This window comes from Ceratotherium simum, chromosome 19, assembly GCF_057802395.1.
Source record: "Ceratotherium simum simum isolate JZ-2026a chromosome 19, ASM5780239v1, whole genome shotgun sequence".
NCBI classification, from domain to species: domain Eukaryota; kingdom Metazoa; phylum Chordata; class Mammalia; order Perissodactyla; family Rhinocerotidae; genus Ceratotherium; species Ceratotherium simum.
The window spans coordinates 19,534,320-19,558,523 of NC_141918.1; the positions used below are offsets into that span (position 1 = coordinate 19,534,320).

The following is a 24,204-nucleotide window of genomic DNA, read 5'->3' on the forward strand; positions in this document are numbered from 1 at the left end:
TGCAGAGCAGGGGTGCACTTGGGCAGAGAATCACTACATGTGCTATGGTCAGGTCTATAACTACCAGTACATGGAGTACCACCTCTGCAGCCAGAGAATGGCTCAAACTTCCAATAAGGGAGTTAATCTGTCTGAATTCCAGTCTCTGGACATAGTGGAGGGGCAGAGGTACCATGGCACCTGATTTCATATTAGCGGTGTCAGTTTCTATGCTAGGTTTGGAGGGAACAATTTAAGGCCCTTTATTTCTTCATCTACCTATCTGTTACTCTTAAAGATGAACAGGCAGATAGAGCATATCAGTGGGGTACTATAGGAGTACTTTTAGTGATATACTTTTTATTGAAACTCCACTGGTCCTTGTACCTAACTATCAACCTCAAATATAGTTTAACCAAAAGAATACCCACTACCCCTAGTCTTAGGACCAGGATATGCTCTGATGTCCCCTTCCCAAAAAATGGTATTAAGGAACTTGATGAGTTATAACTGGCACTGGGAGAAGACACCCACTGAGTGATTCTGTTTTACTCTTCTGAAAACCTGAAGACCTACATTCAACCCCCCCCCCACCCCATTTATATTGGAAACTGGAAGAGTGATGCATGGGAATGTTGGAAGACGATGTCAATTCTATGGCCAGGCCTTTACACTCTTATTACTTTCCTAAACAAAAGGACACCCTATAGGGAAACCAAGCTACAAGGTTGTGAGTAGTATTCCAGGATCTTGCATTGGACCCAACTATCTTGGTAAGGTGTATCTCCTTCTCTTTCTCTACTCCAATCTCTGCTGAGGTGAGTTCTATTCATTGCCTATCCATATCCATTCTTCCCTTCTTTCTTAGTAACAGAGCTCTGACTTAATGTGGGGTGGTGGTGAGCCCAGGTAAAAGTCCACATTTATAAGACTCCCTTGCAGCTGAGTATGGATAAGTGACTCAATTACATTCAATCACATGAAAGCATAAATTGTTGGATGGTGCTTCCCAGAAAACTCCTTTAACAAGTGGCTGGAGGAACTTTCTTTGCCCTTTCCAACATCCTCTGCCGCCACCTTCCTTCTACTTTATGACTGGGATTCAGACAAGATATCTAGAACATAGCGGCCGTCTTTGACCATAAGACAAGAGGGAGGATGAAAGCCAGCAATAAGGATGAATGCCAGCAATAAGGTGGAGTAAAAAAAAGTAAAATAAAATAAAAAATAAAATAAGAGGAGTCTAGATCCATTATAACGGTGGAGTCACCATATAAGCGCCACAGTCCTTTTACACAAAAGAGAAGCAAAGCTTTATCTTGTTTATGCAACTGTTATTTGAGTATTATGTTTGTGCAACCAGAGTTAATCCTAACTGGTATACTTCCTCACACACTATATATCTTGTGTGTGTCTGAGGCTCACTGAAATGGAGATAGGGAAAACGATGGCTGTAGGTATAAAAGTTTGCCTAGGCCTGGGAAATAAGGAGAAGGATCTCTACTAATGCCAAAAGAGAAATGTGTGCTGCTTTTCCAGTAGAAAGACAAGATCAACCCCAAGGACCCTGTAGGGTAGGGACTATTATAATAATAAATGGTAATAAGAAGGAATCAAAGGCCACTATTAGTTTAATGCTTTAGGATAGTTCTCAACAAGAATTTGATAAGCAAAATTTGTATTTTTTTCCCATCCTTCCCTTTGGATCATGTTTTTCTTTGAGATCTCAATGACTACCCTTGATGCAGCACATTTAAAATGTCTATTTACAACACAAAATCAACTTACGTGCAGCTTTCAGCTTTTCCTTCCAGGAAACCATCTATTAGATTAATCACATATTCCTCCAGTGCTATTTTTTTAAATTAAAAAATAACATAGATATATGCTGATAGTAAAAATAAACAAGTAAAACCCATCACAGAGATGGAGTAAAAAAGAAAATCTTTCATTCCCCTTCCCTTAGATCACTACACTTAATTGTGTATACATTCTTTCAAATATTTTATATTTAACATATACATATATGTATATATATGACATATATACATACACACACACATATTTAAATAAATGGACTTATTCTGTAAATATTAATGAAGATATTTTCTCAACTTACTAAATTCTTCATGGAGACCTGTCCAAATCAGTACTTATAAATCTACCATATCCTATACTGCTTTAATTCAGGGAGCTATTTTAAAAAATTAAAAATATATATGAGAAATAGAAAACTGGACTTGGCAGAAATCACAGCCATCTCATATTTGAAAAAATGTCAAGATTTAGCATGTAATTATATACATGATCATTACAAAAAAACATTGTTGGGGCTGACCCAGTGGTGTAGTGGAAGTTTGTGCGCTCTCCTTTGGTGGCCTGGGGTTCACAGGTTCGGATCCTGGGCACGGACCTACGCACTGGTTATCAAGCCATGCTGTGGCGGCGTCCCACATAAAATAGAGGAAGATGGGCACAGATGTTAACTCAGGGCCAATCTTCCTCAGCAAAAAGAGGAGGATTGGCAACAGATGTTAGCTCAGTGCTAATCTTCTTCACACACACAAAAAAACCACATTGTTTCCATACCTCCCAGGGATGTGGAAAATAATAACATAGGAAAAAAAGTGATGTGGGAAGAAAAAGAACAACAACAACATTGTCTTTATCAATGCCACCTCAACATTTCTTGCCAGTAGCAAAGGACCAACAGAGCAGTCAGATTTACAGGATGGGGGATTAGCTGTAATCCCAATCCAATTTATAAACACTATTATGCAATGAATCACATGGGCAGAAAAAGTCAGGTAATGAGAATCTGTTTACTCAGATTTATTTATGCTGGCAGGCATAAAGTAATCAAACAGTTTTTAAGAAGTGGTCATGCATTGATACATTTGTAAAATGAAACACCTTCCCTCTCATTCAACATCAGAATATCTATTAATATAATAACCTCTATAAACATATTAGAGTAGGAAACAATGATTATTTCAAAAAATGCAGAAATAATATTTGATAAAGTTAAACAGCCATTCATGACAAAAAAAAATCTAGCAAGTAGAAATAGAAGACTTAATAATTCTGATAAAGTATCTACCAAAAACCCATAGCAAACATTATAGTTCATGATAAAATTTTAGAAGTACTGTAGTAAAGTCAGGGATGAGTTAAGGAGCTATCACTACTTCCATTAAATATTGTACTGAAAGTCCTGTTAATACACAAGAAAAGAAAAATAAATAAGTGAAAAAGAAGGAAAGAATTATCCTTGTTTACAAATGACATGTTTATATAAAATATCCAGAGAGTTAACAAAGAAAAAAAGCAAACATACAAACAAAAAAAATTCAACAAAGTTTTGTGGATATGAGACCAATATACAAAAATTGATGCCCTTTTTATATAACAGTAATAACTAATTAGAAAATGTAATTTGAAGAAAGATACCTTCAATTTTAGCAATAAAATCTAGGAGCCTGTATAATGAAAGTTGTTCAAAACTTTAATAAATTACAAAGCATTACAGAACACAAAAGACCTGAATAAATGGATAAGTCTACCATGTTCATGGATAAGAAGTTTCCCTAAATTAATCTATAAATCAATTCCATCCCAATCAAAATCCAAATAGGGTTTTTCATGGATCTTGGCTGACTCATGGTACATAAAGTTTATACGAAAGAACAAGGAGCCAACAAGAGCTAAGACAATTTTAGAGAAAAATCATAAAAAAGAGGGGCTTGCAAAATGTTTGAATACATAGACTTGAGTGCAGGTGGTCATTATGTTATTATCTGTACCCTTCTGTGTCTAAAATCTTTCATAATTAAACTTTAAAACTTTTAGAAGAAAATAAAAGAGAACAGCTTATGATCCTGGGTTGGGAAGACTCTTGTAAACAAGAAAGCAAAACCCACGAAATTATGATGTAAAAAATTGATGGGACAGCCACGTGGCTTAGCGGTTAAGTGTGTGTGCTCCGCTACTGGCGGCCCGGGTTCAGATCCTGGGCGCACACCGACGCAGCGCTTCTCCGGCCATGCTGAGGCCGCGTCCCACATACAGCAACTAGAAGGATGTGCAACTGTGACATACACCTATCTGCTGAAGCTTTGGGAAAAAAAAGGAGGAGTATTGGCAATGGATGTTGGCTCAGAGCCGGTCTTCCTCAGCAAAAGGAGGAGGATTGGCATGGATGTTGGCTCAGGGCTGATCTTCCTCAAAAAAAAAAAAAAAAAGTTAAATTCATGGGGCTTGCCCAGTGGCATAGTGGTTAAGTTCGTGTGCTCCACTTCAGCGACCCGGGGCCAGCGGGTTTGGATCCTGGGTGAGGACCAGCATACCACTTATCAAGCCATGCAGTGGCAGGCATCCCACGTATAAAGGAGAGGAAGATGGGGACAGATGTTAGCTCAGGGCCAATCTTCCTTAGCAAGAAGAGGAGGATTGGCTACACATGTTACCTCAGGGCTAATCTTCCTTACCAAAAAAAAAAAATTGTTAAATTCAACTAGCAGTACCTTGAACTATACAGCTTTTGGTCATCAAAAGACGCATAAAAAGTTAAAAGACAATCTACCAATTGAGAGAAACTATTTGCAGCACATATAACTGACAAGAAAGAAGTATTTAAACTTTAAAAATATATAAAGATTATCTACAAATCAATTTTCAAAAGCAAACAATCCAATAAAAAATGATCCAAAATTGAGAACAGGTATTTCACAGAAATCCAAATAGCCACTAAGCATATATAAAGATGCACAAGCCCATTAGCAAGAGGGGAAATGCAAATTAATAGAGCAATCATGCTATGGCCAGGCACAAATTTTAAAATCTAACAATAGAAGTCTTCTGGATAATGATGTGCCAGCCCAGTCCACGTGAAATGGATCTGTGTATAGATCAATCTCAAAATCTGAATGTTTAGTGAAAAAAGAAGTTACAGGGAAAAATGCAATATGATTCATTATATAATATACAACACCAGGATAACTATATTTTTAGGGAACCGTATGTAACTATTATCAAAAAAGCACGGAAATGGGTAATGCACAATTCAGCATAAAAGTTATTTCTGGCTGGGAGGGAAAGATACTTTTGGGAAAAGGAATCCTAGAAGGCTTCAAAAATACTGATATTTTTCTGTATCTTCAGCTCTGTAGTGGGTACCTGGGTATTCTTTTTATTATTAGCCTTTAAAATGTCCACATATGGGATACATTCAGATATGTATACTTCTCAATTAAAATTTGTTTAAAAAATCCAGTGAGATTTTAAGGAGGGCCCTTACAAAACTGTTCACATCAGCAAGTTCTAGACTGTGAGTCAGGATTCGTTGTTACTACATAACCAAACAAAACGGAGAATTGTCTTGGCTTCCGAGAGGCCGATGTAAGACAGAAACCTTCAGCTGTAACCCCTATTTCAAAAGCTCTTGTTCTTCACACCTGCCCTACTGCTCTCCATTATTTCTACGAGTGTTCCAGTACAAATGTGATTTTATAGCATACATTTGCAAATTAAAAATGTCCTCTTTCTCTGTCTACCTCGGGCTTCCAAGTAAAGTTTCATTTTTAAAAAAAGGCAAAACGGCTCCTCAATTTAAAAAGTTGAAAACCACCAGTGTACTCGAGTTCAAGGCAACTTTTGAACGCCTCACATCAAAAACAGCTGTCCTCCATTATTTAGAGCTTCCCAGAGGAACCTTAGAAGACAAGTTCCTAACAGAGAGGTGGGTCATCTCTAGCTGGAGAAAGACGACGGGAGTCCCCTACCCCGACTCTACTCCGCCCCTTTTCTCCATCAGAACAGGGCGCCCAGGAGGCTCTCCCCTCTTCCGGCCACTCCCCTCGCGACCCTCGCAGACCAGACAGGCTTGCGCCGGGAATCAGAGCCCCGCCCCCAGTGAGCCCGCCCCCTCAGTGAGCCCCGCCCCGCCCCTCGGGGCTTCCGGAGCGCTCTGCGCGCGCCTCCTGGAAGGCGGGGCTGGTTGGCCTCGCAGGCGGGACGCCACAGACGCGCTCTCTCCTCCCAGCTTCAACGGCTCCGGCGGTTGAGTCCCTGCCGGTGGCCGGATTCCCAGAACCTGGTGAGTAGCTGGAGGGCTCAGGACTCCGCAGTCGCAGCTGCGGCGGGCACGGGGCCCACCCCCGGCGCCTGCGCGCTCGTCCGCCAGCCAATGTGCTCGCCGCTCGCCTGCCCGCGGCCTTTGACCCTGCGCCCCTCCGGCGGGCTGCCGGAGGCGTTGCGCTGCTAGCCTCGGGATGTCGCGGCGCCGCACTGCTGCTGTTACCCCTTGTTTTAGTGTGGGTTAGTTTTAGTGCCTTCTACCCTGCTCTATCCTAACCCTGTCGGCCTCGTCGCCGCCACTTCTTTGGAGCGGAGCCTCCTGTCGCCAGGGTTTTCCCTTGCCTCCCCAGCAGATTGAGAATTCCGGGAGGGACGGAAGCCTTTCAGCGCCTTGTCCCTTTGTCCCAAGCTGCAGCTCGGCCTTGCGCCCACGGGGAGGGAGGAAAGATCGAGGCCTACGGGTCCCGGCGTGCAGCAGGCGGGTCGCGGTCTCCTGCCTCCCGGCGCGTTTGGGTCGGGAGAGGAGAGCGAGGATGGCGAGGTCCCCGCGGACATGGTTTTTCCCTTCACCTGTTAACAGTCTACGATGACAGTGCCAAACATGTTATCTTTTGCTAAGTCTCGGGATGTCACTATGCTGGACTAGTCTCTCTCTTTTCCAAAGGAGCCCATTGAAATTCAGGCAGTTATGATAGTTTGTTTTCCTTTTATTATTGCGGGACCCTACGGATAAGTTTTAAGGGAAAATGTGGAAGTGCTTAAAAAAAAAAAGGATAATGTTAATTATATGAACTTAAAAGACAAATGGGACTGGAATGGGTTGTCTGTGTTAAAGTATTTAGACAGTAGTTTGAAAGAAAAATACAAAATAAAATCTAAGTATTGGTAATATTAAGTCACATGGTTTGCAAATCATTTTCATGACAATATGTTACTTCTTTCATATTAAGCTGTATGTAAACCCCGAAAAATATTGGAGGGCAGTGAATCTTGTGGATTTTCAGGCTTTATGCATAAAGCACTGCCCGAGCTGTTGCTGTTAGTCACGTGATTAATAGTAAGCATATGATCAGAAAATAAGCTGTTTATTCAGATTAAATTTGGGCTACAGTTTATGAGTAGGTAACAGATGTTCATTGTTTTCTAAAGCCATAATCGAAATGAAAACATGACCACATGTCAGCAGTTTTCATCTATGTCACAAAAATTACAGTGTTGTATTCTCTAAACTTGATTTGTTGAATACCTTGTAGGAAGATGGAATAGCTTGAATTCCAGAGCCAGACTTGCTCTGCTCCTTGCCCGTTGCTTAACCTCAGGCAGGTTACTTAGCTATTTGCTAGCCCAGCGATTTGGGAAAAGTTACCAACTGCCCTGTACCTCAGTTCTGTCATCTGTAAAATGGTGTTAAAAAGAAGTTCTAGGGGCTGGCCAGGTGGCGTCGTGGTAGGGTTTGTGCGTTGTGCTTTGGCACCCTGGGGTTGCCAGGTTGGAAGGCTGGACTCGGACTTATGAACGGCTCATCAAGCCATGCTGTGGCAGGTGTCCCACATACAAAATAGAGGAAGATGAGCACAGATGTTAGCTCGGGGCCAATCTTCCTCACCAAAAAGAAACAGAAAAAAAGGAAGTTCTACTGATAGGTTGTTGTGAAGATTAAAAGGGAAGGATGAGATTGTGCTTAACTGAATCTCTGTTAACCAAAGGGTACAAGTGTTTATATTGAAACTGACCCGAGCAAGGAAGCCTTAGTACAGAAGCTGACTTTGAAAGTTCCAGATGTGCCTTCTGGTATTAATGTTTGTCTCTGCTGACTTCTTAGAAAATAAAATTAGAAGATAACAAGACTAAAAAAAGGAAAAAAGCACCTGAAGTCTGCATAAGTTAACAATACATAATTAAAAGGTAAAATCTTCTTGGCTTTTCTGAGTAACAGGATAACAGCAAATACTTTTTGAAATAATTGATATCACACTGCTTGTGGATCTCTGAGATCTCACTAGACTTTCAAGTCAAAAGCTAGCATTTCAAAGATTAAAAGCACAAAACACAAAAATAGAAACCATAAAGTTTCAAAAGAACCTATTATGTATAACTTCTGTGTATTATTATGTAATGTAAACTGCCCTTTGAAGATACCAGATTTTCAATAGCCAATACCCTGAGTAGGTTCCTGCTTTGGGAACCTATACATTTGCGATTAACATGTAATTTTTTTTCTCTCAGGTGACTTCTGAAACTTCTTTGTTGAAGCCAAATAAGTAGTTTTTCTGCTCCTTTCCTGTGAGACCATCAGACCCATTAGACATCTCAAGGGTCATTGTGGTTTTGCTATGTTGGACATGATAATTTTTATTAGAATGGATTTTTAAAATTATTGGATATGTCTATATATAATCCTTCATATATAATATGTTCAGCATAGACTATAAACATGTCAAGTGTATGTATAGCCAGTAGAATCTTTTTATACATGTACTGTGCAAATATGTACCAATGTCAAAAACAAAAGGGCCAGAAATTAAATTGTTTAAGCTGAACACTTAGTGGTCACTGACTATGTGTAAGATATATTGGGCTCTACTGGAGTGTAAAGATAAGGACCCCATTTCTGGACCTTAAGGAGAATCTAGACTGGCCAAAATACATGTAAATAAATAACATAATGCAATATATAATGAAAGAAATGCCAAGTTAAAAAGTAGGTAATGCTGTAACAGTAGAATATATAAGCAAGTGAGTACTTTTCACTCTGGCATCATTAGGAGAGGTATCAAGAAGAAGAGGCAACATTTCAGCTTTGTCTTGAAGGATGAGTAATATTTAAAAAATGAGCCATATAGAGAATAGGCATTTAAAGAGAATAAACTGTGTTGGTTATTAATTGCTTGCCAGACACCCATCTTTAATCATCATCATCATCATCATAAATAATTGCTCATATTTATTGTGTTAAACTGAGCCAGAAATGATTCTAAGAGTTTTATAATATTATTTCATTCTCACAAAAATTTTATGAGTGAGGTAATAACTCATTGTACAGACGAGAAAAGAGGCAGGGAAAGATCAGGTCACTTGTATAGGTGAAATAGCTGAGAAATGGCCCAGCTGGCATTTGAACTCAGACATGTGAACTGCAGAGCCCATACTTTTAATCACAATGATCTGCTGCCTTTAGGTTGAGATGACCTATTGTTACTTGAGATATGGAGGTTCGCATAGAGCTAGTGGGTTGTCTGTAATGATGTGATTAAACATTTTAAGTGAATGAATTAAATAAGTAATGTGAAAAGAAAAGAGAGAGGGACCAGCTTAAGAAATTAAATTTACAGGCAAGAGGGAAAAAAAAAGGCAGCTTCCATAAATGGACATTTTGTGTTTTGTGTTCATGTGTACATCTGAGAAATGAATCTAACAAATAGAAAAAAGTGTCAGAACTATTTGTTTCCCAAATTTCTTCACTTTTCATTTATATTTAAATCCAATTAGTATTTACCATTTGATTAAAACATTACCCATTTACATTTTTTTACATATATTATCTTGCATGATTCACAGAACAACTTTGTCAGAAAACAAAATGATGACGTGTTCTTTTTTAAGAAGAGATAAAAGTGGCTTACTCAGGGTTGCACAACTAGGTCAACATTGCTGATTTGAACTTGGATCTTCAGATTTCCAGATCAATATTCTTTCCATTATATATCCTCACCCTTCCATGCATTTCACCACTCAGCTGGTCAACTTCTCAAAAATCGTTGTCTTACTAATTTCTAAATTTAGTTGTTTCTCCCATTCTTTCTGACTTGTTACATTGATTATTTTCTTATAAAATACCTACCCCAAACTTTTCTTCCTTATGAAGTGTTATGTTCTGAGTTTAGAAGACAGAGTAAGAAAAGATCACTGTATTTTCTCACCCAGAGGTAATTATTATACGTGTCCAAGTGTATTTCCTTCCTCTGTTTGTGTCTTGAACATAGCTGAGATCATATTATGTCCATAATTTTTTTTTATACTTTATTGCTTGTCAAAATTCCCACTTTCTTTAAGCAAAGGGAAGGATTTGTTTTTATCTCGATAACTTGGAAGTTTCAGGACGACAATCACAGAGGCAGGCCAAAATGGTTATATCATCCCTTTTTCCTGTCCACGGGGCTGCCACATTCCATACATAGGAATTGTACTCCCTGGACTCAGGCAGTGCAGAGCTTGAAGGACTATATGAGTTGACCCTTCCCAGAAATAAGCAGGTATTAGGTTAACAACTCATGTCCTCCAGTTTGCTGGTGGGATTCTTTTTTTGTTTCTTCTTAATTTTCAAATAATTTTAGACTTAGAGAAAAGTTTCAAAAATAGTACAAACAACTCAACAATCCCTGTATATTTTTCCTGCAGATTCACCAAATGGTAATATTGTACTACATTATTATAGTACACAGCAGTGTACTATACCACAGCAGTGATTCTGTGTCCTTCTTGGGGCATCCTCTCAGGAGACTTATGATATCTACTTATCCAAAATTAACTGATGAAGTTAATTTCCATCACTTGTTTAAGGTGGTGTCTGCTAGGTTCTGCACTGTTAAGTTACTGTGTTTCCCTTAGGTATCTTTTGGGGAGATACTTTGCCAATATATGGATATCCTGTTTCTCATCAAATTTTTGCTCCCTTATTTAATATCCCTTGATGATTCTTGCCTGATACAGTTATTATTATGGTAGTTGCCAAATAGTGATATTCTAATTCCATTATTCCATCTAAATTTATTGTTGGCATTGTAATGTAAAAAGAGTCTTCTTTATTCCATTTATTTATTTTTGAATTTTTAAAATCAGTATGGATTCCTGAATTTTTATTTTAACGCCTATAATTTATTACTTTTATTTCCTGTTTTGATGCTGAAATGGTCCTGGATTTAGCCGGTGGTTGCCCCTTCAAGCTGGCTCCTGTGTCCTATGGACATGTCCCCTACATCTTTGAGTACTTCCTTACTTTCTGGCAAGATGTTCCAGGGTCATATTGTACTTTCCCAGCTACAGTATTGGAATCAACGTTTCTCAAAGGGACCTGGTTCTTTTAAGTAGAGAAGGGTGTTTAAAAACCAAAATCTTGGCATCAGATGTGTCTATTGCTGTAGGTATTTCTTTGGTTCCAGACCCTCTCACTGGACAGAGCTAGGAAATAATGTGACCACGTTTATGTGTACACCCCGCCCTATTTATTGATCTGTCACAATCCACACATCCATACTGATACTGCCAGTTACAATCTGACAGCACAAGTTTCATTTTAGCTTCCCACTTTCTATATTTATAACTCACTTTTTTGTCATTGAAAAACCTGGGCCCCATTTTCCAGCATGTATTGTTGATTTGCTTACTTTTAGAATACATAGTACATATTTTAAGAATTGCTAATCTGTACCGTTGCAAAAACCAAGTTACTAACCGGAGTTTAACATTTAATATTTGTTTGTTTGTTTTGAGTATGTGGAATATAACATGGCTCAAAAAGACAAAACTATACAAAAAAGCGTACTCAGAGAAGAATCACTTCCGTTCCCCAACGCTTCTACCCCGTTCTCATCCTCCCGTGTTTTCCACCCTGATCCTCCTTCCCCCCTGTAGATAATCAACCCTGTTAGATTCTTGTTTATTCTTCCTGTGTTTTTTTTGATCACTTGAGAAAATGTATATTTTCTTATTGGCAATCCAGAAAAGCACTTTGTCATTTCAAGAGATCTTTCATTTTTTCAGCAGAATACTCCAATATTTTAAAATGACAAACAACACTGTATATGAATTTATGTACTACTATTGGTTGTGTATTTTCAAGGTAAATTCCATGAAGTAGGACTGCTGAGTCAGAAGGTAAATGGACATATAATTTTGTTAGATATTGCCAAATTCCAAAAAAGGTGGTACCACTTTACATTCACTAACAGTGTATGGGAGTGCTTGTTTTCCCACTGTCTTGCCAGCAGGATTATTTTCATACTTTTTATTTTTTGCCAGTCTCCTAGATAAGAAATGATATCTTTGTGTAGTTTTAATTTGCATTTTTATAATTTTGAGTGAGGTAGATGATCTTGCAAATATTTTCACTCAGTTTGTCAGCTCTCCTTTTACTTTGTTTATACTGTTATTAAATTAATTACAGTATTATTAATTAATCTGTCTTTTATTGCATCTGTATTTTGAGTCCTAGTTATAAACCTTTCGCTACACTCAGGTTATAAGGGAATTTAGATGGGATTATTTAATCATTTGAATGATTCTGAGCCCTACACCTTGCATTATTCTTTGGAGATTGGGGTAGGGAATAGGGGGGTTGTTTAAAATTCCTGATTGAAAAGTAGCAGCAGAGAAGCTGACGACGTAAGTAGAAAGTGACAGCTGAGAAAATGAACAGAACTTTCAGCAGTTTCATGGCTCTGTGGGGACCAACATTGGAATTCAGAGGCCTTCCAAGGGCCATCAGAGAGGAGGGATCTTGACAAATACCTGTGGCTTTGTTTTCAGAACTCTTGGGTGTAAGGGAGTAGGAATGAATCAGAAATAGACCAAATATTCACAAGGACTTAAACCCAGTTTTGAAGATTTCAATCTGTGATTAGATTAAGGCAATCTTTCTCTATCCTAGCAGTCTTCAAGAAGCAAAAATAAGCTTTCTCTGAAGAAAGATAATAGAGCCTCACATTGTCTCTAAAAATTTTCACTCACGATATCTGGCATTTGATAAAAAAATAACCTAGGGTACAGAAAGATAGTGACTGTCTAGATATTAAGAGAAGAAATCCCCAAAGCAGGCTATAGCAACAGAATCCCTGAGATCCATATTCATGTTATTAGAGGTGGACTTTAAATAAATTGGATTAAAATGTTCAAGGAATTAAGTGAGAAGATAGAAAATTTTGGTAGGGAGTTGATGTCTTTGAAAAGAGTCAAATGGAAGTTCCAAGACTAAAATTATAACTGATAATAAGAAGTCACAGCTAAAGAGAATTAGGAAACTGGAAGATAATTCAGAAGTAAATATTCAGATTGAAGCATGGAGAGACGAAAGGAGGGAAATAAAAAAATATTTAATAAACACGGGATATAAAATTCTAACGTGTGTAATGTATTCCAAAATGAGAGATGAGAGAGCAAGAGAGCAATAATGGAGCAAAAGCAATAGTTGAAAGATAATGGTCGAGAATTTTACAGAGCTAAGGAAAGATATCAACCCACAGATTGAAGAGGCACTTTGAATCTAAAGCAGGATAAATAGTAAGAAAACAATACTCCATATATATTCCATAGGAAAAAAGCTGAAAACTAAAGATGAAGAGAAAAATATTAAAAGTAGCCAGAAATAAAGAAAATGTATTATCTTTAAAGTCTTAAAGAAGCAAGGAAAAAAACAATAGTTGAGCTTTCAACAAAAACAGTTAAAGGCAGACGATATGGATGGTGCTGAAAGAAAATAATTGAGAATATAGAAGTCTATACCTAGGTGTCAAAGTGATGGCAAAATAAGGATATTTTCAAACAAACTAATGTGGAAAGAGTTGATCAGCAGCAGACCAACCCTATAGGCCCTATTAAAGGGAATTATTTCTTCACTGTAGGGAAATTATTTTGAATGGAAGTAATGAGATGCAGGAAGAAGTGAAGAGCAAAGGAAAGGGTAAATGTAATGAACGTTGACTGCACAAAAAATAGAATATCTGCTGGGGTCTGAGATAGATGTAAAGAATAAAATACACCAAAATAGGAGTATAAAAGTTAGGGCAGTGATAAAAGAATTGAAGTCTTGCAAGTGTGCCTTCATTGCTTGAGAAATAGTAAAGTTCTAATTCATGCTAGATTTTGACAAGTAAGAATGCATGCCATAATCTGTGAGATAATTAAAATAATAGCAAAGAGAATGTATAATTAACAAGCTAATAAGGAAAATAAAACAATTAAAAAGAAAGTGAGAGAGAAAATAGAGCTTGTAAGATAGAGGCCAAAAGGAAAGCAAGGGTAAGAAGTAGATTTAAAGCTATAATATCCTTATTTGCAGAATTGTAAATGTACGAAATACTACAATTAGTGGACAAAGACTGTCAGATTAAAAACAATAATAAAAACAATGTCATATTTCAAAAATAACCATTTAAGGTGACAATAAAATGATGAAAATGACGCTCTGTGCCAACATGAACCAAATGAAATCTGTTGTAGCTGTGTTACTATTAGAATAGAATTGAAGTCAGAACCCATCAGTAGAGAAGGAAAAGAACGTCTCATTATAGAACAGATTTACTTCTTCGGGAAAATGTAGCAGTCCTAAATGTGTCTCCACATAGTAACATCAATTAAAATTATATAACATAAATATTTATAGACATGCCACAATGATAGTGGGGGGTTTTTAACATGAGCAGAAGAAAGACGAGTGAGGATATGGAAAATAGAAACAACACAATTAGCATATTTGTTCTGATACCCATATGTAGAACTCAGTAACCGCTAGGTGCAGAATATATATTCTTTCATATGGGCCGCTTAATGAAATTGGTCATAGGTTGAACCTTAAAGCAAGTCTCAGCATATTTCAAAGGACTGAAATCGTACAGTGGATTCACACTAGAAATCAACTCAAAAAGATAACTAGAAAATCTCCCAAATATAATACATTTATAAATAAGTCATCAAAGAAGAAATCATAGGGGCCAGCCTGGTGGTGTGGTGAAGTTCGTGAGCTCTACTTCGGCGGCCCGGGGTTCACAGGTTCAGATCCCAGGCGCGGCCTGACACACTGATCATCAAGCCATGCTGTGGCGGTGTCCCATACGAAGTAGAGGAAGATGGGCATGGATGTTAGCCCATGGCCAATCTTCCTTAGCAAAAAGAGGAGGATTGGTCGTGGGTGTTACCTCAGGGCTAATCTTACAAAAAAAAAAAAGAAGAAGAAATCATAATGGAAATTAGAATGTATTTTGAACTAAGTGGTCGTGAAAATACAGGAGTGCAAAACTCATGGGATACTGTTAAAGATATTTTTAGGAAAGTGCAAAAGAGAGTTCAGGGATGATAGCAACAGCAGTGGTATAGTGTTTGAATCTTCCTGCAATCATAAAAACAGAGCATTAAAATAGTAAAACCAAACAAACATCTGCAATAAAACTGAAATGACAAGTTACCCCCACTCACCCCAAAATCTGAGTGGGTGGGGATAGCTCACTAACGATTACAAGTCTTATATTCTATCTGTTTGTGCTGGAGGAAGCAGACGGAAGCAATAGTGTGTCTGCTTGACCTGAAACCGGAAAATATCTAAATATAGATATTAATTGGAAAAAGTGACAGTCCAGTCTGAGAATAGTAGCTGCAATGGAGGAGGGGAATTTTGAAGCCTTATATCTGAAGGGACTAGAGCATCTTGGTTTTTAAGAACTCTGAAAAGCTAAGTAGCTGATGCTCCTTTTCAGAACAAAGCCCCATATTGAAGAGTAACTTCTGGAAATAACTTTCAAATTGAGCAGGGTAGGAACAAAATAGAAGCAAAGGAAATTAAAAATTCTGGAAAAATGTGGGAATGGAGAAAAACCCAGCTGATCTCAAAAAAATTCAAGGCCATGTTACAACTTCATGAAAACAACAGAAGAAAGATCTCTAGAGCTCTGAAGCTAGAAAAGTGATCATGATTCAATGTTTGCTTCCAAAAATTAAGGGAAATTATTTCATGTAATATTTAGCAACAGAAAATGATCGCAGTCAAATCCCATACAAGGTCATTACAGGCAAAAAAGTTAACATACTTGTAAACGCTGAAAGCATGCCAGAGAGACGTGTTCACAAAATATATGACAACTGTAATTTACTATTTAAATAGAAGTAAACAATTGAAATAATTACATGAGATATGAATGAATAAGTAAATTACAATTATGGAAACGCAGAAATGAGGTAAAATTAATCAGAAAATAAAAATTGACAGAAAAATTACTTCATAGATTATTTCATAAATGAAGACTAGAAGACAAACACAACTGATAATGCCTTATGGGAGATAGAGTGTAGAGAAACTTAAAAAACAAAATGAAATGAAGAAAGGGGTGAAAAAGAAAAAAGGCAGTTGTAAAAATCAATAAAAGTAATAGGACTTTCTATAGACGAAAAGCAAAGCAGTGAAACAGAACAAATATTAAAATTAAACTTGGAAACATTTGCTGACAATAAAAAAGTAGACGTCAATAGGTTAATTTGTTAATGGGAAGATAAGGAAATTCCTGTATGATTGTTTCTGTTTTCTCTATGAAACATAGCTATCTGAAGAGAATAAAGGAAGTTGGTGATGTAGTAGCAGGTTTGATGGAAAATGAGAAGGAATGAAATAATTTTTTTGAGGTTAGAAAAGTGAACATACTGAGGTATAGTAATACGACTGGTAAGTGGTCTTGAGTGTCCATTTAAAATTTATAGACGTGAATTCGAAGTGAGAAATCAGCGTGGTTGTGTGTTTTTCTCCAGTATCATTCTGTGGTTCTGGATCAAGGTCAAGACAGGCATCATTTGTTTGAGGTTTTAACAGCTAAGTATTGAGAAAGGAGAGAAGTAAAGGGAGTTAAGAGTATCTGCAAGTAAGGAATTGTAATGCTAGACTATGGGCTATAAACTGCATCACTAGAAACAAAACATGAATAAAAGGAGAAATAGCGAAAAAGTGGTCGAGTTAGTGGATTGGACATCTCAATAAGGTCAAGGAATTGCCAGAATGAGCGTACTAAACTAGAGGAGTTCAAAGCATGGGAGGTTATGTTTAGAAATGAAAAAAATGAAGTAAAGATTTTGGGATGGTAAAAGATGGAAAATGGCAAGATCAAGAGTATGCGTGTGACACTTGAGTTGGTGAAGTGGGGTGGAAAAACAGATCATTAGAAGTGAGACCGGCAAAGAATTGGGAGGGTAAACTACTGCATGGATCATCCATGTCAGTGGAGTCACTAAAAACAGAAGTAGGGTAGGAAGGAAGATAGTATGTCAGTTGCTAAAATCATCAGTGAATGGGAGATTGTTAGAGTCAGACAATGGTGAAGTTTCATGGCTTGAATGTCATTTTCTATAGGTGCTTCATCCTTCTAACCTAACCTCTAATTATGCCAATATTTTGTTTACAAGTCTCCAGTGGCCCCCTGTTGACCAGAATAAGAACTGTCCTATCACTTAGATGCACAGCCTGGTTCCAACATGCCACGACAGCTTTACTTTACCTCACCATCTTGTTTTCCATGCTGCAGCCAAAGGCCTTTTTATTTCACAAATGTATCTTTTCACATCCAGTATGTCTTTGGGCATATTGTTTCCTCTGACACTTATGACCATCTTCTTTTTTCTTTCTTTTCCACCAGCCTATGCATATTGTACAATTCTTCTAAGACTTTACTATTTTTTCCTAAAGGGTTTTCGACAACTCCGTAGTTTATATGGCATTTCATTCTTTTATATGCCTTCCACTTCGCTTTCGGCATTTTTCTTCTTTGGGTTATAGTTATTTGCATATGTGTCTTCCCCTTCCTCATGGACTCTAAGCACATTGAACGTAAGGACTGTGTCTTCCTAAACCTATTTCATGTGGCGCCTAGTGTACTACTTTTTACATAATACAGTTGAAACTGAATTATGTATCTTTTACTTTTTTTTCTACAGTTTTTTGGATATTTCAACCAAGTGAAATAAATTTTTATTTGTTCCTTGGAGAACAATAAGGATTCAACTATTTCTCATCTTAAAGTCAACTGTGTCTACTTCTATAAAGTTTGTCTTAGCTTATGTCTTATGTTATTGATTGGTTACATGACATACTCTGAGTCCAGCTTGTTGATGTGGTTACAGTGTATCCATGCAATAATATTATTAAAATACAATAAAAACTTTATGGGGGGAGGTCCCTAAATTAGAGTCTTAGGAACAAGAGAAAGTGTTACTTTCATAATCTTATTTTCAAAGTTTAGGAAGGAGAAATATTTGACATGAAAGCATTTTCATCAAACCAGTGAATTAATATATTTGTAAATAAAATCCCGAGACCCATCTACTTATTCCTTTGCTAAAAGTCCATTTTCATGGCTTTTTATAAGAGAGAGAGAGAACTGATAGCGATGGGATGCAGGAATGGGGAAGAGGTAGGACGCCAGGTAAAGTGTCAGAGAGGGTTTAGTAATCAATATTGCTTCCCAAAACTTGTGTATATTTTATACATCTAATTATATATATAATTATACATATTTATAGTATAGGTAGATATGTGTAAGGTATACATATATCTCTATATAAGATTAATATGCTTATTATATATTCATGTGTGTATATGTACCTATGCACATGTGTATATATATGTATGTATATATGGATATACCATATCTGCTTGAATAAAATTTTAAAACAGGCAAAACAAATTATGTTTTGGAAAAACTATGAAGAAAGGTGAGGGGATGGTAAACACAAAAGTCAAGTGGTTGCCCTTAAGCAAGGAGAAGGGGCAGGGTTGATGATTGGCACGGGGCACAAAAGGTGGAGATGGGCTTTTAAGTTGGCAATTTTCTTTTCGAATGTTTATATGTTACAAACTAGACATATGTCTTTTATAGTAATCTTTAGGTGTGATATATTTCACAGTTAAACAAGATTGACTTTGAAAAGAATCTATGATTTTAGCCCTAAAAGAAGTATGCTTGCTCATCTTAGTATTTCTCGCATAGATGCATAATAGAGGCAGCAGTTTGTAGAAAGTATTTGTGTGTGTGTGACACAATTACTTGCTCGTTAGAGTAAGTTTTACTTGTCTTATGTTATATCAGGGTTAGTTAAACTTAATTCTCTAGAATAACAACAGCATGATATATTGTAGAAAGTCATATTTTAAAAATATGACGTCAACTTTTCACCAAATACCTTTCTAATAAGAAATTTTTACATAAAAAGACTTAAATATTTTATCCATATGTATGTGTATGTATATATACCTATGTACGTATACACACATACCTGTACAGATATTTGTATACATTCACTTATTAAAACATAAAAATAGATGTGCAATACTATTTTAGAAGTTTTAAGTTAGAAGTTTTAAGTTAATGTTTATAACCTCTGTCAATGAGATTTTTAAAGTTGTAAAGTAATATTTTTTTAAATTGGGAATCTCTAACTTGTTATCATTCTTTTCTCTACTGTCATTCTTTTTTATTTTATCTTATTCTATTCCATTTCAAAAATGTCATTTAAAATGTGTGATTACTCCCTTCCTGTGAAATCATTATTGTAGTTAAAAACATGAGTTTGTTGAAAATCCATTTAATGATCAGGCTTTTAATATACTCGTAAGTATTTCGTTTTTTGAACTAAGAACCTTTAATTTTATATTTATATTTAGAAAATTTTAGTCCATATACATAGAAAATTCCTTTTCTATATTCAGTATATGCAAAATCTGCCCAATTGATTAAAAATATATTCATTTTCTTAAGTAAAATTCCTAAAATGTTTATCTGACAAAATATAATTGTGATATTTCCAAATAAATACTGCCATTTAGTCTAGCCATATATAGATTGTTTTGTAGATATCAATAATTGATGATATAATTAATATGATAATGCACTTTAAAAGTTTTTCAGTGTAATGGACTTCATGGATTTTAGTTTTCATTTTGAAGACATTGGAAAATATTGTTAATACCACTTAACTAATTACCATTTTTCAATAAATTACAGCTAAACATTTACCATTTTGGAATTTAAAGTATGTCATCATGGCAAAGTTTCGAAGAAGGACTTGCATCATTTTGTCACTTTTTATTCTATTTATCTTCTCTCTGATGATGGGTTTAAAAATGCTGAGACCAAACAAAGCTACTTTTGGAGATCCTTTTGGACTTGACCTTCTTCCAGACCTTCATCAACGATCTCACTTGGGGAAAAGTCTTGATTCCCAAAAGAGTGACAAAATCAACAGTGAAACAAATATCAAGAATTTAAAAAGTGTTGAAAGCACTGTAAAACCTTCCAAAGCCTCTGAACTTTACCTGGAAGAACTGCCACCTCTGAATTATTATTTACATGTATTTTATTACAGTTGGTATGGAAATCCACAATTTGATGGTAAATATGTACATTGGAACCATGCAATCCTGAAGCATTGGGACCCTAGAATAACCAAGAATTATCCACAAGGGAGACACAACCCCCCAGATGACATTGGCGCCAGCTTTTATCCTGAGTTGGGAAGTTACAGCTCTCGAGACCCTTCTGTCATCGAAACTCACATGAAACAAATGTATTCGGCTTCAATTGGTAATTATTTTATGTATGTGTGTTTAGGTTTGTGTGTGTATGTATATGTATGTGTATGTGTATATAAATAATTTTTTGTAGAACATTAAATTACTAATTAGTCTTTACATTGTTATTAATTATAATTTTAAACTTATAAACTCCAAATTAAACTGTATGTATGTTCTTAAACATCCAGGCAACCACTTTTTAACACTACTTGAAAGAACGTTGTTTAATTTCCAAATTTTGGAGCATTTCTGGATATATTGTTTTTATTGATTTATAATTTAATATTCTTTCTGACTTTCATTAAATTACGATTTACATAAAATACAATGCATTCTCCCACTTTAAATATACAGCTCAATGATGTTTCTCAAAGATATACACCTGTTTAAATACCACCCCAATAATGAAGTAAGATATTCTGTAGGTCAAAAAGTGTTGTTATGCTTCCCTTATTCAGCCCCACCCTCTACCCCAGGAAACTATGGATCTGAATTTTGTCACTGTAGGGTAGTTGTGAATGTTCTATTACTATATAAAAATAGAATCATCCAGAATTTGTGTGTGTGGTCATTTGCTCAGTACGCTATTTTGGAATTTACCCATGTTGTTAACTATATCAGTAGTTTAGTTATTATTATTGCTGAGTAGTATGCAATTGTATGATTATAGCAATTTATTTCTGCATACATCTTGATGGACAGTGGGCTGTTTCAAATTTTAGGCTTGTGGCATATGATTTGGTCTTATTTTTCTGTTTTTTAAAACTAGTCTGACAATGTCTTTTTTATTTCTGTGTTTATTTCATTTATACTTAATGTAATAATGGTATGGTTGATTTTAAATGTTTCATTTTGCTATCTGTTTTCTATTTATCCCATCTGTTCTGTTCCTTTTTCTCTCTTTTTCTGCCTTCTCTTGTATTGAATATATTTATTCTATTTTGTATTCTCTTCTGGCTTATTACATATATTCCTTCATTTTATTTATTTTATGATTGCTCTAAAGCTTACAACATGCACCTTTAACTTAATTGATGAGAAGTCACCAGTTATTCTTATTGTCATTCCTCCTTCCTCTCAACTTCGTCTTCCTTCTAACTTCTGGTGCTCCAATAACACGTATTTAGATAGAGTCATATTATTCCATAGGCAAATAGTATGAAAAAAATATAATTGGGTGTCTGAAAATTCTTCAATTCATTAACATACCCTTTATAAAAACCTTCCTGTTTTGGTTCCCTCTGTCTTGTTAGTGTCCCTAGCACTAGGGATATGAGAAGAAATTGAGTTTCTCACATTTTTCCAGCTCTGCAAAAGGCACAAACTCACTATCGAGCTGATATGTATATAGAGATGTGCAAGGCTTTTTCACGAACAAAACAACATATGTCTCTATTTATAATTTACTTTTGGGGGGAGGACTTATTCAAATGACTTTTTTCCTATTTTCTACAAAGAATCTGTATCACATTCAAGTCTTTTCTGTTATTTCAAGATTGACTTGTTTGTGGCTATTAAAAGCTAAGCTTGATTGATGAAAAAAATGGATATTTATGGAAGTTTTAGTTTTCTTAATGCAAACTGAATTGCATACAATGAGAGTCTTTTTGCATCAGATGTATAACAGTTTTATATATTTATAACATATATATAAATCATATAAATATAAAAATAATATATAAATGACATACTGCATATGTTATAATTTTATTATGATAAGGAAGAAAAGTTTCAGTTCATATTTAATTTTATGCCTGTTTAATGTTTATGAAGACCTTCCCTCATATATTATTTTACAATTACATAACATATGAACATGAATTATTTCAAAATATTACAAATAATATGATTATTTTAATTTTAAATGTTGACAATTTCACTATTGATGCAAATATTTTATTTCTTTGGTAGATTTTCTGCTGGGGAAAATTAAAAAAACACTTGATGTAATAAAAGTGACATTACAATCCATCTGTAAATAAATTATTTCCTTATCAGTTAAATATTGAATTATACACTTTTTTTATTGAGATATAATTGATGTATAACATTGTGTAAGTTTAAGTTGTATAGTGTATCGATTTGATACATTTATATTTCAATATGATTGCCATTGTAGTGTTAACTAACACCTCTGTCACGTCACATAATTATCATTATTTCTAGTGGTGGGAACAATTAAGATTTACTCTCTTAGCAAGTTTAATGTTTATAATACAGTTTTGTTGTTTATAATCACTGTGCTGTGTATTAAATCTGCAGGTTTTACTTATATACTGGTTGCAAATGTGTGCCTTAAACAACATCTCTCCCATTTCCCCACTCCCAAGCCCCTAGTAACCACCATTCCCCTCTGTTTCTTTGAGTTTGGTATTTTTTTAATAGATTCTACATATAAGAGATATCTTACAGTATTTGTCTTTCTAATTCTGACTTATCTCACTTAGCATAATGTCCTCAAGATTCATCCATGTTGCTGCACTTGGGAGGATTTGCTTTTTCTCGTGGCTGAATAGTATTTCATTTTTCATATATATACCATAGCTTATTCTTTATGCATTCACTTGTTGATAGACACTTAGGTTGTTTCCATATCTTGGCTACTGTGAATAATGCTGTGGTAAACATAGGAGTGCATATGTCTTTTTGATAACCTATTTTCATTTCCTTTGGATATGTAAGTGGGATTGTGGATCATATGGTAGTTCTATTTTTAGTTTTTTGAGGAATGTCTATATTGTCCTTCATAGTGGCTGAACCATTTTACAATCGCACCAACAGTGCACAAGTTTCCCTTTTCTCCACATTCTTGCCAACACTTATCTCTTGTTTTCTTGATGATAGCTACTATTACAGGTGTGAAATGATATCTCATTGTGTTTTTGATTTGCATTTTCCTAATGATTAGTGATGTTGAGCACCTTTTCATGTACCTGTTGGCCATTTGAATGTCTTCTTTGGAAAAATGCCTCTTTAGTTCGTCTGCCCATTTTTTAATTGGATCGTTTGTTTTTTTTGTTACTGAGTTATGAGTTCTTGATAGATTTTGGATATTAACCCCTTATCCATAACACGATTTGCAAATAATTTGCCTCTTCGTTTTGTTAATTGTTGCTTTTGCACTGTAGAAGCTTTTAAGTTTTATGTAGTGCCACTTGTTGATTTTTTCTTTTGTTATTTGTGCTTTGGGTGTCATATCCAAAAAATCATTGCCAAGATCAGTGTCAAGGATTTTCCTCTCTCTGTTTTCTTCAAGGTGGTTTATGGTTTCCGGTCTTATATTTACATCTTTGATCCATTTTGAGGTGATTTTTGTGAGTGGTGTAAGGAATAAAAATATTCTCTTTCTGCATGTGGTTATCCAGTTTTCCCAATACCGTTTATTGAAGAGACTATCCTTTCCCCATTGGATGTTCTTGGCTCCCTTGTCATATATTAGTTGACCTTATATGTGGGACTTTTAATTCTGGGCTATCTATCGTGTTCCATTTTTTTGGGGGGAGTGGCAGCACCAGTAAAGTTTCTCTTACTGCCTCCACTGCGACCGAATTAGAATTTTTCTTCAGTGATGTGCTGGAGTCTCCCTTTGGGAAGGTTGGACTTCTGGAACTTCTCTCTTATACATGATGCCTGGCTGTGAGAGCACTCCTTTGATTTTTGCCCCAGAGCAAAGGAGTCAGAGGACTCTAGGCAGTTTGCTGCCTCTGCTGGTTCTGCAGCTCATAGGGAGGTTTGTCTGTTGCTTGCTGCACTGTTTGACTAGATTCCTCATGGGTCCCTTGGAGTAGGGCTCTAGGTCCGAAAGTACGCACAAAAGTGATTTGTTTGTGTAC

The 24,204-nt window shown here is 35.9% G+C and overlaps 1 protein-coding gene across 1 annotated transcript in view; it reads left to right on the forward strand.

Annotated features, from left to right (window-relative positions):
• Positions 1-5,954: 5,954 nt before the first annotated feature.
• MANEA (mannosidase endo-alpha) overlaps positions 5,955-24,204 on the forward strand; it is a 54,351-nt gene continuing 36,101 nt past the window's right edge. Inside the window, exons 1-2 of the mRNA XM_004422131.3 lie at positions 5,955-6,073; positions 19,803-20,381. Coding sequence (XP_004422188.1) covers positions 19,841-20,381 — 541 coding nt within the window. The 5' untranslated portion in view covers positions 5,955-6,073; positions 19,803-19,840. The remainder of the gene's footprint in view (positions 6,074-19,802; positions 20,382-24,204) is intronic.